The sequence below is a fragment of the Meriones unguiculatus genome, assembly GCF_030254825.1.
Source record: "Meriones unguiculatus strain TT.TT164.6M chromosome X unlocalized genomic scaffold, Bangor_MerUng_6.1 ChrX_unordered_Scaffold_30, whole genome shotgun sequence".
Taxonomy (NCBI): Eukaryota; Metazoa; Chordata; class Mammalia; order Rodentia; family Muridae; genus Meriones; species Meriones unguiculatus.
In genome coordinates, this window is record NW_026843706.1 from 12,727,712 (window position 1) to 12,743,555 (window position 15,844).

Consider the following 15,844-nt stretch of genomic DNA (forward strand, 5'->3'; position numbering starts at 1 on the left):
AGTATGGATGTATTTTCATTTTTCTACAGGTAGACATCCAGTTAGACCAGCACCATTTGTTGAAGATGCTATCTTTTTTCCATTGTATGGTTTTGGCATCTTTGTCAAAGGTCAGGTGTCCATAGATGTGTGGGTTTATTTCTGGGTCCTCTGTTTGGTTCCATTGATCCACCATTCTGTTTCTATGCCAGTACCATGCAATTTTATAACCTTTGCTCTATAGGACAGCTTAAGATCAGGAATGGAGATACCTCCAGAAGATCTTTTATTGTAGAGAATTGTTTTAACAATTCTGGGTTTCTTGTTATTCCATATGAAGGTGAGAATTTTTCTTCCCAGGTCTGTAAAGGTCTGTGTTGGTAATTTGATGGGAATTGCATTGAATCTGTAGATTGCTCTTGGTAAGATGGCCATTTTTACTATGTTAATCCTGCCCAGCCATGAGTATGGGAGATCTTTCCATCTTCTGATATCTTCTTCTATTTCTTTCTTCAGAGACTTGAAATTTTTTCATACAAGTCTTTGCCTTCCTTGGTTAGAGTTACTCCAACGTACTTTATGTCATTTGTGGCTATTGTGAAAGGTGTTGTTTCCCTAATTTTTTTCTCAGCCCTTTTGTCTTTTGTATACAGGGGGGCTACTGATTTTTTGGAGTTAATTTTGTATCCAGCCACTTTGTTGAAGGTGTTTATCAGCTATAGGAGTTCCCTGGTAGAGTTTTTGGGGTCACTCACGTATACTATCATATCATCTGCAAATAGTGATAATTTGACCTCTTTCCAATTTGTATCCCCTTGATCGCCTTCAAATGTCTTATTGCTCTAGCTCTTCTTTTTCTAGGGTTTTTAAGTGAGCCAATAAGTTGCTTGAATGCACTGTCTCGAATTTCTTCTTGAAGGCACTTAGTGCTATGAACTTTCCTCTTAGCACTGCCTTCATTGTGTCCTACAAGTTTGGGTATGTTTTGTCTTCATTTTCATCGAGTTCTAGGAAAACTTTAATTTCTTTCTTTATTTCTTCCCTGGCCCAGCTGTCATTTAGTAGCAAGTTGTTCAGTTTCCATGTGTGTGTAGGATTTTTGCTATTTCTGTTGTTATTGAGGTCCAGCTTTATTCCATGGTGATCAGACAGGATACAAGGGATTATTTCAATCTTCTTGCATCTGTTGAGGCTTGCTTTGTGACCAACTATGTGGTCTATTTTGGAGAAGGTTCCATGAGGTGCTGAGAAGAAGGTAAATTCTTTTGTGTTTGGGTGTAAGGTTCTGTAAATGTCTGTTAGGTCCATTTGATTCATGACCTCTTCTTAGAGATAGTGTTTCTTTGTTTAATTTCTGTTTAGTTGACCTGTCCTTTGTTGAGAGTGGGGTGTTGAAGTCTCCCACTATTAGTGTGTGTGTATCTATGTGTGGTTTAAGTTTTATCAATGTTTCTTTCACAAATGTGGGTGCCCTTGTATTTGGGGCATAGATGTTCAGGATTGTGATGTCTTCTTGGTGGAATTTTCCCTTGATGAGTATGAAGTGTCCTTCCCCATCTCTTTTGATTAATTTTGGTTGAAAGTCTATATTATCAGATATTAGAATGGCTACTCCTGCTTCCTTCTAAGGTCCATTTGCTTGGAAGGCCATCTTCCCACCCTTTATCCTCAGGTAATATCTATCTTTGTGACTTAGGTGTGTTTCTTGAATACAACAGATTGCTGGGTTTTGTTTATGTATCCATTCTGTTAGTCTGTGTCTTTTTATTAGAGAGTTGAGTCCATTGATGTTGGGAGAGATTAATGACCAGTGGCTGTTAGGTCCTTTGGTTTTGATGTTGGGTGCGGTCATAAGGTTGTGTGCTTGGTTCCTTTTTATTTATTTATTTATTTATTTTTACTGTAGTGAGGTTAATTATTTCCTGTGTTTTCTTGAAAGTAGCTAGTTTGCTTGGGTTGTATTTTCCCTTCTAGTATCTTCTGTAACGCTGGTTTTGTGTGTAGGTATTGTTGAAATTTTTTTTTGTCATTGAATATCTTGTTTTCTCCATCTGTGAGGTCTGAGAGTTTTGCGTGGTATAGTAGCCTGGGCTGACATCTGTGTTCTCTTAGGGTCTGCATGATATCTGTCCAGGCCTTCCTGGCTTTCATAGTCTCTGTTGAAAAGTCAGGTGTGATTCTAATGGGTTTGCCATTATATGTTACTTGGTCTTTTTCCCTTGCAGCTTTTAGTATTTTTTCTTTGTTCTGTATACTTACCGTTTTAATTATTATGTGTTGGGAGGATTTTCTTTTCTGGTCTAATTTATTGGGCGTTCTGTAGTCCTCTTGTATTCTTATTGGCCTCTCCTTTAATTTGGGGAAATTTTCTTCAATGATTTTGTTGAAAATATTTTCGGGGCCTTGGAGCAGGGAATCTTCTTTTCCTCTATTCCTATTATTCTTAGATTTTGTCTTTTTATGTTGTCTTGAATTTCTTGGATGGTCTCTGTCAGGAATTTTTTAGATTTAACATTTTCTTTGACAGATACATCTATTTCTTCCATTGTAGCTTCCACACCTGAGATTCTTTCTTCCATCTTTTGTAGTTTATGGGTTATGCTAACCTCTGTAGTTCCTGTTTTCTTCCCTAAGTTCTTTCTCTCTGCAGTTTCCTCCATTTGTGTTTTCTTTAATTTTTCCAATTCTATCTTCAGATCTTGAGCCATTTTTTTTATTTCCTTCACCTGTCTGACTGTATTTTCCTGTTTTTCCATCACTTCTTTCAGCTGTTTGTTTGAATCTACCTCTGTTTCTTTTATTTCATTCAGTTCTTTAAGCATTTCCTTTCTAAAAGCCACAAACTGTTTGCCTGCAACTTCCTCTATTTCTTTACAGATGGCAATATTCTTTTTGTCTTTATCTTCCTCTATGTCTTTACGTATCTTATATGTTTCCTCTGTTATCATCTTGCTGAGCATAGTTGTTAGGTCATCTTCTTGGATTTCAGTTATGCTGGGGTGTCCAGGACTACTTGCCCCTGGGTAACTGGGTTCTGGAGATGCCATATTGCTCTGTCTTTTGTTGCTTGAGCTTTTACGCTGGCCTCTACCCATTGGGCTACCTTAGATGTTTGGGGTTAGTTTCTGGTGGTTCCTGTGTATCCCTTGGTGGAGAGAATCCTCTTGGCAGAAAGCTGGTTTTTCTTGAAGGAAGTCTTCTCATCTTTTTGGGTATAGTTCCTGGATGGCTGGCGTTTTTTCAGGAGTTGCTGCTGCTCACCTCATGGATAGAGACCTGAGTGGTAACTGTAGTCTTTGTTAGTCGAGAGGGTTCTCCTCTCACCCAGGGAAGTCCTGAAGACAGCTGCCCTGTTTCTGGGTTTCTTGCTGTAAATTTAATGATCAGCTGCTGTGACACAGTTGGACAGCTGGTGCGCAGCAACTGTTTGTGCCTGTGTCTCCACACTAGACATTCTTAACCCATGGCACAGATGGGAGGCTCACAGAGCTGTTGGTCTTGGTCAACATGTGTCTGTCAAGAAGCCCATGGGTCACAGTTCCTTTTTGAGGCTTGTACAAATACATGTACCCTGATGTCAATAGGCTTGGATTGAGCTGAATCTCACCTGTGTCTAGGGGCTAGCGGTGGGGGCATGAGTCCCTGGAAGATTGCTCTAAAACCTTTTCTGGGCGTGGGCTTACCCAACTCTAGAGTGAAGCTGTTTCTCATGTGGGGTGAAGAGAGCAGCACATTTCATTTGCAAAGGTTTTTCCTTTCTTCTCAATGCAGCAGAAAATCCGGCAGTTGACACCAGCGAGCTGGGCAGCTGTTCCTCGGGATCAAATGTGCAAGAGGCCAGGTGATGTCTTAGAGGAATGTTGGCCTGTTGAGTGAGGTAGTTTCAGTGAAGTCATATGCAGGCATACAAAGAAAATTTTGCCCTTTCCCTGGGAAATGGATCCAAGAGGAGAGTGTGCTGTTGAGCAAAGTAAGCCAGCGTCAAAGAGACTCCTGTCTCCCGCCTTCTCTCACTTGAGCATCCTAGGTTACAGATAAGGCCATAAAATGATAGAGCTGGAAATAAGAGGGGAGACTGGGCAGAGGCAGGCAATACCCAGTTGAGGGGAAGGTCTGGGGGTGCATTGGTTAGAGGCAGACTCTGGAGGTTGAATATGGTCCCACGGTATGAAATTTGAAGAGACACTGTCTGGGTGACATAGGACAGATGTCGGGAGGGTATTGAGGAAGGATGAGAGTAAGGGATGGAGGGCGGGATGTACATGGATGAGTACAGCTTTAAGATACACAATGCTGCCATACAGTGAATGGATTCCGGTAAACATTCAGTATAAAAACCCCCACCTGCCACAACACGACACAAAGCTACTGTTTGAGGAGAGGACCTACTTCCATGGAGCTGCCTGCAATGGGCAGGGAATATACCTGGAATGCAGTTTTCATGAGTCGCCCAATCCCCAGGATGGGCTGGGGCTCCTGGGCGTACAGCTGACTTTCAGTCACCCATGCTCCAGTAAGTAGCCCTCAGCCGTGTGCCCTTACACATCTGCACTGAACTCATTGGCTCACGATGACAGTGTGAACACAGGAATAAAAGCAGGGACCCAAAGAGGGGGAAATCCGAATTTGCCCCATGTGAGTTCTAGTCTTGGTACAGCAGCATGCCTCCCCTTTCCTTCAAAGCAAACTTAGGGTGTTTGTCCTCAGTTAAGAGTTCTGTGTGCAGTTTTTATTTTATTTATTTATTTATTTTACAGGAAGCCTGTTGAGATGAGCATGCAAGACATCAGAGGTATGTTTGAGCAGATCATGGTAGACCCAGGGCTTTCATTCCAACTCTACAACCTGCACATGGTGAAAATGTGGTCACTGAGGCCAACAGGACTCTGCAACAGTTCTGTCACCCACAAGATGTTTTGGAAGGGTAAAAGTGTCTCTTGGCCTCCAGGGGCTACCTTTCACATAACTTTGAAGTAGCTGCTGTGAGCAGGAGGAATGTTGTAGCTGTCACCTGGGTGGTGGGGAGAGAGCTTCCTCTTCCTGCATTGCTGAAGAGTAATTGCTACTAGGGATGATGGACCAGCAGATAAATCTCTGCTTTTTAACTTACTGCACAAGTGGTACTTCGCATTTCAACAGCTGTTTTTCAAGTTCTGAATTAAGTCATTTTTCTGACTTTCCAGAGTTGCTCTCCCCCAGGAACCCCTGCCAAAAGAGGGCAGGGAAAACAGCCTTTAGCCTGTGCACATTTCTCAGCCTGGAAGGAATGCTGAAAGCAGCACACTGTGGACCAGGAAGAAAAGCGTGATAGCACGCAAACATAATGCGTGCCACACTAGCTTGTAACCGAGTCAGCGTACCTCATGCTTCAAACTGTGGCAGTTTTCTTTCAGTTCTGAGTCACATGTTTAGGTTTGCCTAAGACAGCATTAGTAGAGAGGCATCATCGGTTCTTTGCCAGTGTGCACAGTCGTTCCATATGAGCAATGATGTCTGACAGCATTGCTCTTTCTGATGCAGAGGAACCACTTGGGTTTTGAAGTATTCGGGAAATTCATTGTTGGTGGTGGTCATCACTCAAGCAGGATGCCCCACCCCTGTATTCCTTGCACTTAGGAAGTGGAGGCGGGAGAATCAGGGACTTTAGGTTGGTCTCACTTACTGTCAAGTTTGTGACCAGCCTAGGCTACACAAGACCCTGTCCAAATTAAAAAAAATAAAAGTGTGTATGTATGTATGTATGTATGCATGTATCTATCTATCTATCTATCTATCTATCTATCTATCTATCTATCTATCTATCTATAGATAGATAGAAATAATATATATCTATATAATATATATATACACAACAACAAAGAGCAAAATGGACTATAGATATATTTGTTCATATTATCATGTAGGATAATGTGTCCTGGATGAAAAAGCACTTCTTCCTCTGTATCTTGGATTCAAGCTATACCATTTCCTTTCTCTTATAGATGATATTACCCAGATCCTCATGGTAGAGAGGAAGCAGTTTGAGAAGGATATAAATGCCTCTTTCACATCCCTGTATGAAAACCTGCAGAGTATTTTCAAAACCCAGCAGGAGTCAAGGTAAAGTTGTGACCTTCTGTATAGGAGACATTTACAACCTTTACTCTTCCTTCCCAAGTACCTCCTGCCTGCCACTGTGGTCATGCACAGAGTGGAACAGCCAAGGAGATCTATGAAGCACTGCGTGTTTTTTCCTCATTGTCTGGTCCTATTCATGACCGGTGTGACCCAGCCCCCTTGTATGGAACTGAGATGTGTCAGCTGCAAGACTGGCAAGAGAACAGTTTCTCCCTTCTCAGATAACAATACATTTAACTTCCAGTAAGGCAGGCCAGTCCTCTGTGGTCTACAAAACTTTACCTATCAGGAGCTCCCTTTTGTAAGTCATGCCCTCATGGGGAAAGGGTTGTGTGCAATCTTAATGTACTTCCCATACAAGGGAATTTTACCTTCAGAACCAGGACTTAGGCTGCCAGACTCTATAGGTTACTCCATAAGGGAAAGAAGAGAAGAATCTAATTTCAAGCCAGACATGCAATCTATGGAACCTTATGCATCAGAGCATCCTCTGTGTTCAAGAGAGGAGACAGAAGGAGTGTTGTCTTCTGTAGTGGCTTAAGACAAAATCCTTCTGGAGTGAGAGTCACATGTCTGCCTCTCATGAGTCAGTTTAATGCATCTTCCTCCCACCCCCATCTTGCTCCTAGCTCTTGTTTCAAAAAGATGAGGGTGTTTTGTTGCCGTATCCTCACCCTCTGTGAGCATGCTCATTAATTGGTACTGTGTTTACAGGAAGGCACGTCACTCAGTCTACTCCCAGATGTTTTGGCCCCTGTACCAGCAGTGGCAGGAGGAGGTGGAGAGAGCAAAGGACCAAGAAGAAAACCTCGCTGTGAGTGTTGCTTTCCCTTGGAATGGATTCACTGCTCCAGTTTCCATAGTGGCAGGGCTTCAGTGCTGAAAATGGGGAGGGAAGGGGACAGGACGTGAGCTTAGGGAGACCAGGAGGGTGGTGGATGTGTTGAAGAGAGACTGGCCATACTGTCTGTCTCCCTGGCTTGCTTCTTTTTCTGTGGAGAGGTGACAAGGTCAGTGATGGGTTAGGGGCCAGCATGGGGGTGGAGTCGGAGGCTGACCAAGCATTGCACGGAGAGTGCAGGAGAAGGTATGGGATTGTATCCTGAGATGGAGCCCTTCATGATCCATGATGTGAGGACACCAAGGAGCAGGAGGCCCAACCTAGCCTTCTGACACAGTGATAAGGGATGCAGCCTGGGAGAGGACAGTGTGGCTACGGAAGAGCAGGTGGAGGCTTAGCTTTCAGTGGTTGGAGTTCAGACCAGCCCAGTCCCAGAGGAGAAGAGGGAAAGGCTTCATGCCATGATGGACACTTGATGATGACTGACTGGTCTTTAACCTGGAAAGGAGAATGAGGTTTGCGGGACAGGTACTGGACTCTGAACAGTGCAGTCTTTGGGGCTTCACTCTTCCTGGTAGAGGATGGAGCTGCCCTCTTGAAGATTCTGACTTCCAGAGGTGGGGTAGCAGAGGCTGGAGTACTGGGGGAGATGGAGGCTCTGTGCAGTCCAGTGATTCCAAGCATGTCCTCTGGCATGTCACTGATTGAAAGGCAGTCACGGTCCAGTTACTTGCCAGTTATGCTAACTCAGGAAAACAGTTTACCTCTGTGCCTCGGTTTCCTAGGAGGGGAAGCAGACTTATGGAGAATCCCCTACCTTCTAGACTTGTGTGTTGGGTGGTTTCACTTGTTTACATGTTGCTATGGAATGCTTGACAGCAGGAGCCGGAATATGGTTGTGGTCTTCCCTGTCATTCTTTTTTGGTTGATAATGTAGTTGATGGAGTGTCACGGTGTAGGAATGACTGATTGATGAGGAAGGCTTGGGTCAGGACTTTTTTGGAAAGAAGGGTTTCCTTGGAAGGTAATCTATGTGCTCATTGAATCTGACAAAAAATGATAATACTTAGTGAGAACTGGGCCACAAAGGAATGTTTAATACTTAATTTTGGTGAGGTGAGGATCCACAGATTAAAAGGATCCCAAGTTAATTTTGAAGTGAGTAACTGTTTCATGGGCGTGTTGCACGGGCTTAACAGAGTGTCTTGACTCTGTGACGGTCAGACGTTGTTATGTTATTTTTGGTATTGAAGGTCACGTTGTCTTCAGACTTGATCATGAGTTGGCAGAAGATGAAACAGCATGGGAAGCAATTCCTGTAAGCAGCTGGGTTGGGTGTTCAGTTTTTACTGACACTTTGTCATTCATTTTCTCTATTTCAGCTTATAACTAAGGAGCAAATAAAGATTTTAGAGGAAGCTGTAGTGGATCATGAATTCAAGCCTGAGAACGCCAAAGAAATGTGTGAGAAATTTTTGAAGGTCTGGTAGATTGCCTTTTTAACAAAACACATCCTTATTTCACACCAAGTGTCTGTAAAAGCAGAAGACAGACTGGCCTTTTCTCAATTTGTAGGGAAAGTAATTAACTTTGAATTTGGTGATCATATTCTCTTGGGAATATTTTCCTCATACAGGAGAAATGCTAGGGTTTGTTTATGCTGGGAAGCTGATGATTTTTTGGAGAGAGTGTTCTAGCACGGGAGCTGCCTGCAGGAAATTTGCTCTGGAAGGACCACACTCTGAATCACAGTTATTGACCTCTGGTGATGCTTTGATATTCAAGTGGATAAAGATGTCTGGGGATCTCGTTCTGGTTTTCTTTGGCTCCTTTCGATTAGAAGGGTGGATGAAATAAGCAATAGGAGAGGGTAGGTAGCTTTTATTTTCTTTGTTGTTGAGTATTTTGTAGTCTTCCAGTATTAGATGTGGGGAATAAAAAAGGTGGTAGAGGATTAACTGTCTTTGGGTTGATTGAGAACTGTCGGCTGGCAATTGCACCCTCACTGTAGCTCTGGGTCCTAAGTGACCTTGTTGTCCATCTATATATCCAGGAATCGAAACAACCCTTCAATGGCAATTCTTTTTGATGCTCTTCCTAAAATATACCATGGAATGTCTCTCTTCAAATCTGATTCAGACACCTTGACAAAAGTGTTTGGTGTGTCCCAGCCAACTAATTTTTTTCAGCATGCTAGTGAGAAGCTAGGTCTGTTTTACTGAGCAAGAATCAGTATACCCTAGTTAGTAACCTAGTGAATATCCCTAGCACCCATGTGCTTATAATCCCAGAGTCCTGAGGGCAGAGACACAAGGATCCCTGAGGCTTGTGAAAAGACCATTGGAGCCAAATTGGCAAGGCCCGTGCTTAATGAGAGACAGTGCCTCAAAAAGTAATGTGGTGAGGGGTCCTGGAAGGTGTGCACACACCCGAGAGCAAACATATATGCAAACACGTACACATGGAGGAAATTACTTTCACATGTTTATGGTCTCTGGCCTCCATACACAAGTACACATACACAAACACCTTTCTGTACTCACCTGCACACACAGAAAAGCAAAGCTTTTCAAGACCTTGAGAGCCCCCTACACACACATCCAGTCCTTTAGTAAGAGTCTAAGAAAGTGTGGCCCCAATGCAGCTGAATACTGCTTGGGAACCTACCAGAAAGGCTTGCTTCTGCCTGTGAGCGCACTGTGTGAGCAGCACCACAGAGAGAGCCTTTTGACTGGGCATCTCTGGCCTCCCAGGTTGTCCCTGCCTTTCTGTCCTGTGTTCTTCTGCCTCTCTCACTCTCTTGATCTCCCTCTGCTCCTTTACTCAACCTTCCTCCTTTGCTAGTCCTAGGCTGTGAGGGTTTGTTGTCCTGAAACAGAGCCTTTTCAAACTCTTCAGTATTTTCCAGTGGCCTTCCTTCTTAATTCTCCCTGCTTCCTCTGTGTCCTCTGCAAACACCCTGCCCCGCCCCCAGAAATTTACTGGCCTCTTCTGTGTGTCTTCCCTCCTCCCAGTGCACCAGCTTCCCCTGAAGTGGCTCCTGTCCCCTGTGTATGCTGCTTTCCTTCTGCTCTTTGCCTTCTGAAAGCTCCCTGTGCCTGGTCTTCACTTAGGAAATCTTGTGTTTTCACCACTGCAAGTCACCATTTCTGTCCTCTTTAGCCAAAGGCCCAGCAAGGTCCCCTTCCATACCTGTTTTCAGCCGGCGTGCATGCCACCTGTTCCTAAGCTCCTCCGGGCCTTAGGAATAGGTCAGAGTCTGGACAGGCATGCATTTTGCAATTTCTGGACAGAAGTGACCCACTTCTTTCTCCCCTGGATCCACCACTGCAGTGTTCTTTGAGAGATCAGAGGAGATTGAGTCCTCTCTCCAGCTTTTCTTAGCTTGAAAAGTCATGCAATTGCATACTGTGTCTTCTCTGTGAAAATAACATTCTAGTGGACACAGTGAATGAATGGCCCCTTTCCCTGGGAAACCTCTTGTGGGAGTCTGCGCCTGTGTTTCCATGTCTGCTCCTTATGGCCTTTAACTGCTCACCCACCCATTTTCTGAGATAAGTGCCTTAGCTGTTCTGATCACACAACAATTCTACCTTCAGTTACGCCACCTGAACTTCCTTGTGGAGTGGCCATATAGGTACACATCAAGTCACCACTGTTCTTATTTTTGAATTCATTACAAGCATCATTTAGATATGCAAAGCCGGTGCTTTTAAAATTAAGTGAGGTGAGGAGTCAAGTTGGAGCTTCTTCTGGCTCAGGTAGAGGTTTTTGTTTCAGAAAGCCAAGGACTTGTGTGAACATCACAAAACTTTTATTGGCGGTCACCAAAGTGAAGTGGAAAAGGAAATCTCCAAGGCTCAGGACAGAGTTATCATGAAAACTGTAAGTCGTGTGTCTGTAACACTGTGTGTCTCGGGCTGGATTCCTGTTGGCAGAGATGTAATAATGATTCTCTAAATCTCCGTTTTCAAACAGCAAGAACAAGATGTGTCCGTTGTTGAAACATACCTTCAGTCCCTGGTCCTTGACAGCTCTGAAGAAACCATCTGAAGCTCACTGTAGGATGCGCAGGGAGCATTAGCCTTGCTAAGAGGATGTTAGTAGTAGTCAGTGCAGCTCCCTTCTCTTTACTTTGTTTGTTACGAATAAGACAGATTCTGTCAACCATTAAGTGAACCCGCAGCAGTTCTGTGAGAAGCAACAGTTAAGTGCAGAACCTCCATGGCAACAAGGGAGACACATTCTCCCCAGCCATGGCAGTTACATTTGGAAGCAGATGTCATTTGATTTTTATGGTTGGTTGCTTTGGTTCTCTGTCACTTCCCAAAAGTGAATGTTACCTTACTTTTTCCAGAAAGAAGTAAATAAAGATGGGGCCCGTATTTCTGTGCATGCTTTCATTTACTCCTTAGGTCACAGAGGCATTTCCAGTGCAAACAGACCTTTACAGGAAAACCAACCCAGCATGCTTACTCAGACTTGCTGAACACAACTCCTGTGTATGTGCTCAGATGTGTTAAACCGTGAACATGATTTCCACAGCAGAGTCAGGTCCTAACATGTTGAGTTCGAGCTTGTAGTGGGGCTATGGCATTTCCCAGAGAAATCCCCACTCATATCACTGCTGTGCTCGACAGTGGTTGAAAGACACCCGTCCTTACCTTTGATTGTAAACGTTCTATAGATGCATGTCTGCATAAGCATTTATGGTGTCAGTATTTTGTTTGGGTGTTTACAGGAGTCTTTTGTATAGTGTGTTTTATTCATATATATTACTCAGCTTGAATGTGGAAAAGTACACATATACATCAAACTCTGAATTAAGATTTACTGTTTCAGCCAGGTGCAGAGGTGCACGCTGTAATCCCAGCACTCTGGGAGGCAGAGGCAGGCAGATCTCTGTGAGTTCAAGGGCAGCCTGGTCTACAAAGCGATTCCAAGACTGCCAAGACTACACTGAGAAACCCTGTCTTGAAAAAGAAAAACAAACAGTGCCTTTTTACAAAGCCTTTGAAATCATTTGAAGTTGTCTCAATTTATTTGTAATAATTCCATTTTCATAGTTTTATAACAGTGTTAAAAGAAAACCTGCCTCAGAGCAGTGATTTTCATACTCCCCATTTTCATGTTTTCCTATGAACCACCCTTCTCTTCTTTTGAAAGTTTTATTTATATCTTGAAGTTATCAATACTTTTACAAATAAATGATATCTGTGGTATTACCACCTAATATCAGCATAGGGTATACCCAGCCACCATCTTCATCCGTTTAATTAATCCCAAATTTGTTATCTTCCCCTATTCCCTGTTCCAGAAAGTCTCTCTTCTGGTTTTAGGTCCTCTAATTTTTTTTTGTCTTTGCACATGAAAGACAATATGAGGTGATTGTTTTCCTGTGTCTGTCTTTTCCTCTCTATGTCCTACTTTTGAATCCCTTTGTTTACAAAGGGCAGAATTTCATTTTATGAGCTGTGAGAGCTTTCAACCATGTATGTGTTTTTGTTTTTTTTTTTTTTAACTGTCATTAGATGCTGACCTATGCTGTCTGTTTTTTATTTTCTATATCTTCCCTACTTGGATGGTTCTATGAAAGCATTAATCTCCACTTTTTGGCAGGGGAGGGCATGACAGTAAAGTGAGATCATTGGGAACTGGGAAGTTGGAAGATATAGTGACAGTGCTAAGACTGATGGGACAGGACAGAGCTACTCATAGCTGTGGCCTCAGCTAAAGTTGGGAGGGGTGGCCATGCACAACAAAGGCACATGCAGCTGCAGCTGTTTGAACTAAGAAGTAGGCAGTAGCTATGACCTTCTTACCCAGAGCACACAGATCTTCAGCTCTAGGCACTAGCAGTGTGTTGCAAGTTCTGTCTGGCCATCAGCTCTCTATGCTAATGAGAACCTGTGGGGTGAAACCAGCTTCGAACCATCTATGCCAAGTGTGGAGCTTAGACAGTCATAAATTGAGGGACAGGGTAGGCCAGGTGTCAGAGCAGTGCACAAATAAACAGACAAAAGTAAAAAGCAGTATGTGAGGTGTAGTTTAAGCCTCAGGGATATAGCCTCATAAAAAGCTCAAAGTCAGGGCAGGCAAGGCCATAGGTGGTGGGATATTTCAGGTTCTGGTAGGCTAGGTTGCCTCTTGTTCACCTGCTTTGACAGGGGAACCTCCTGACATGTCTTGCTGACCATCCAATGAATAATCATGAATTGTAGGGTCCTCAGGGACCCTAGTCCTCACATGCCACTGCTCTGTTCAGGTCTGCATCCTCAACCGAAGGCCGTTTTTGCATATGGGTCCCCACTGCTCTGTGGTCTCCTGTTCAAAGGCCATCTCTCTGATGCAGCTGGGCAGGCTGGCCCAGACTGGTTCATCGACAAGAGGTGCATCATGTGCACCCTCCTCGACTTCTCCAGAGAAGGCATTCAGTATTCCTCTGCCATCCCTGCCTACCTTCCACACCTGCACACTTACACCACTGTGTTCCCACAACTAGGCCAACCTCTTCTTCTGTCCCCACTCCCACATCATTCCCAAAAGAAAAACTAGGGAAACCAGCCCATGACCACCCAGCACTACTCCTACCCCATGTTCCTTCAACTAGGTCCACCTCACAATCCTCCTTTACTACCACCCTCACACCCATCCCCAACGCTTTCCCTTGACCAAAGGGTGGGTTAGCAAGGAAAACGAGCCTATGGGTTTCTTGAACTAAAGCTTTAATAAGAGCACAGCCTGGGGGTGGAGGTGGGGTAGGTAGCAAGGAACCAGCTATGCAGGGCTGACCGTGGGAGAGGTTGGACAGGATGGAATGATAATGTGCAATGGGTAGACAGGGCAAGGAGCAAGCTGGTCAGTGACCCAGAGCCAGCTGGCAGCAGTATCTAGTAGCTAGTGAGGATGAGGACTACAAAGACTGCTATGAGCTGGGGAGATGGTGGTGAACTGGAACAGTTCAGCAAGTCATGTATCACTGTGGACTGTTACGACCAGCAACTCCTGGGTGGTGAGCTTCTAGGTGCCTGGGCGTTGAGCCTCACTGCTTGCCAGCTCCAGCAGCCTGCAGGCCAGGAACTCCAGGATGGTGGTCAGGAAGATGGGCACCATTTCACCCAGTCCTTGGCCTAGCTGCCTTCCTGAAGATGGTCCTCCACCATGCTCACAGAGAAGGTCAGCTCTACCATGGTGGTACGGGAGCAATGAGACAATGAAGGCTACTCTGCATGGTCTTGGGCATGCTGAGATTTACGTGACTCCTCACAGGCTGACTTGGCTCCACTGGCTGTACTCTGCTGGCCTCTGGGCCTAGATGCCTCTGATGCCAACGCCCAATATCCATTCCATTCTGAGCTTGGCTGCATATCCTAGTGACCCCTCATGGTTGCAGCCCAGTCTGGCTCCCATTGATGATGATGATGATGTGTGTGTGTGTGAGAGAGAGAGGGGGGGCCCCTGCACAGCCCTCGCTAGGAACACTTTGCTCCCCTTGACACGTTGGGCCACTCAAGGAGTCTTGTAGGAAATAAGATGTAAGGGTAGCAGTGCAACTGAGTGGTGCTATGGAGAACCAATCCCTTCACAACTCTAGGTTTCTAAGGTGCTTCCATCGTGACCCTACCCACTAAATACATACTTGTTGTCCGTCCCCTAAAACATGGTTCCACCACCGAACACTTAAAACTAAGATAACCTGATCTTGTAGTGGGGCTGTGGCATTTCCTAGAGATATCCATTGTAGGCCTCAGTTTTGCAAACCCTAATTTATTTGTGCATTCTTTAACGCTTATACCACCCTTCCAACCCTCTATCCCCAGGTAGGGGACAAAGAAGGTTATAAGGAAAAGAGGACATGGTCCTTTTTACTTCTCCCTGCTGGGTAGGGTGGTAGGTTTCTTTTGGTGGCAATACCAATATCCATCGTCGGGAAATCCAGATGTCCAGGTAACCAGCAAATCAGCAAGCCAGTAAGAGCAGCAAGCAAGTCCTCCTCCCTCTCTTCCAAGCCGCCACACCTCCTTCCTGTGGGCTGTCATATTTATAACCCTCAAAGTTCTCAGAATTCAACGAATTCCGGCTGGCAAAGACCATCATGCTCTGTCCAAGACAATTAATATGTGTGAACAAACTACAATCCCCCATTTGGGAGTGTAACAAAAATATGTTTACATATCATAAACCAAAAATGTTCACAACATATTTGCCTTTGTGAGACTGGCTTAATTTGTATAACATGCTTCTTTCCATTTGCATTTTTCCTGGTAATGACATATGTCGGGTGCCGTGACTCCAGCGGCCTGCTTTGATATATAAATCTCAGCGGAGAGACTGCTTTTACGGGACCTTCTCTAAAGGCAGGGTAGAACTTGCAAGTCCATCTCCTTTTGTTTTTGACAGGAGGTGGGATAGCTTGTGAGGGTCACACCTTTTCCTCAGGCTCCTTGTGCAAATTAACCTATTATTCTGAGATGTTTTACTGGCTGAAAGTAACTCCTCAAAAAATAAATTGGTCAGAAGGCTGGAGGCAGAGACTTGAGACTTGCTGCTTGCTGCAGCAGCCTGCCTTTTGCTGTGGCTGTTGAGTCTGGACCTTTAAAAAGTTTCCTGTGTGCTGTGTGTTTATTTTATTAATATTAATCCTCACTCCCAACTCAAGAACGGTTCGACTCTGCTGGCTGGCTCCGGCAGACATAGCTTTGCTTTTTATGACTGAAAAATTTCTCTCTATATGTAATATAATATAATATAATATAATATAATATAATACGGATCATGAAGAGACTATGCTTATTGAGTAAATCCAGACACTGATGACAGATATATTATGAATACGTTTACATATGCTACATAAGACAGACAAATACATACAGAAAGTAAATGAGAGATTAACAGAAACTAGGGAAA

The 15,844-nt window shown here is 44.1% G+C and overlaps 1 protein-coding gene across 4 annotated transcripts in view; it reads left to right on the top strand.

Moving 5' to 3' along the window:
* The window catches only part of LOC132651491 (centrin-2-like), a 62,513-nt gene that overhangs the window by 25,598 nt on the left and 21,071 nt on the right, over positions 1–15,844 (top strand). For 2 of the 4 annotated variants that reach the window (XM_060376734.1, XM_060376735.1), the window contains 7 exons: positions 3,751–3,820; positions 4,737–4,771; positions 5,961–6,078; positions 6,811–6,910; positions 8,320–8,418; positions 10,718–10,822; positions 10,916–11,322. In XM_060376734.1, the coding sequence (XP_060232717.1) occupies positions 3,751–3,820; positions 4,737–4,771; positions 5,961–6,078; positions 6,811–6,910; positions 8,320–8,418; positions 10,718–10,822; positions 10,916–10,990 (602 nt within the window). In that variant the 3' untranslated portion in view covers positions 10,991–11,322. Of the gene's footprint in view, positions 1–3,750; positions 3,821–4,736; positions 4,772–5,960; positions 6,079–6,810; positions 6,911–8,319; positions 8,419–10,717; positions 10,823–10,915; positions 11,323–15,844 lie in introns of those variants that run through there. The other 2 variants (XM_060376736.1, XM_060376737.1) reach the window with 2 other exon arrangements.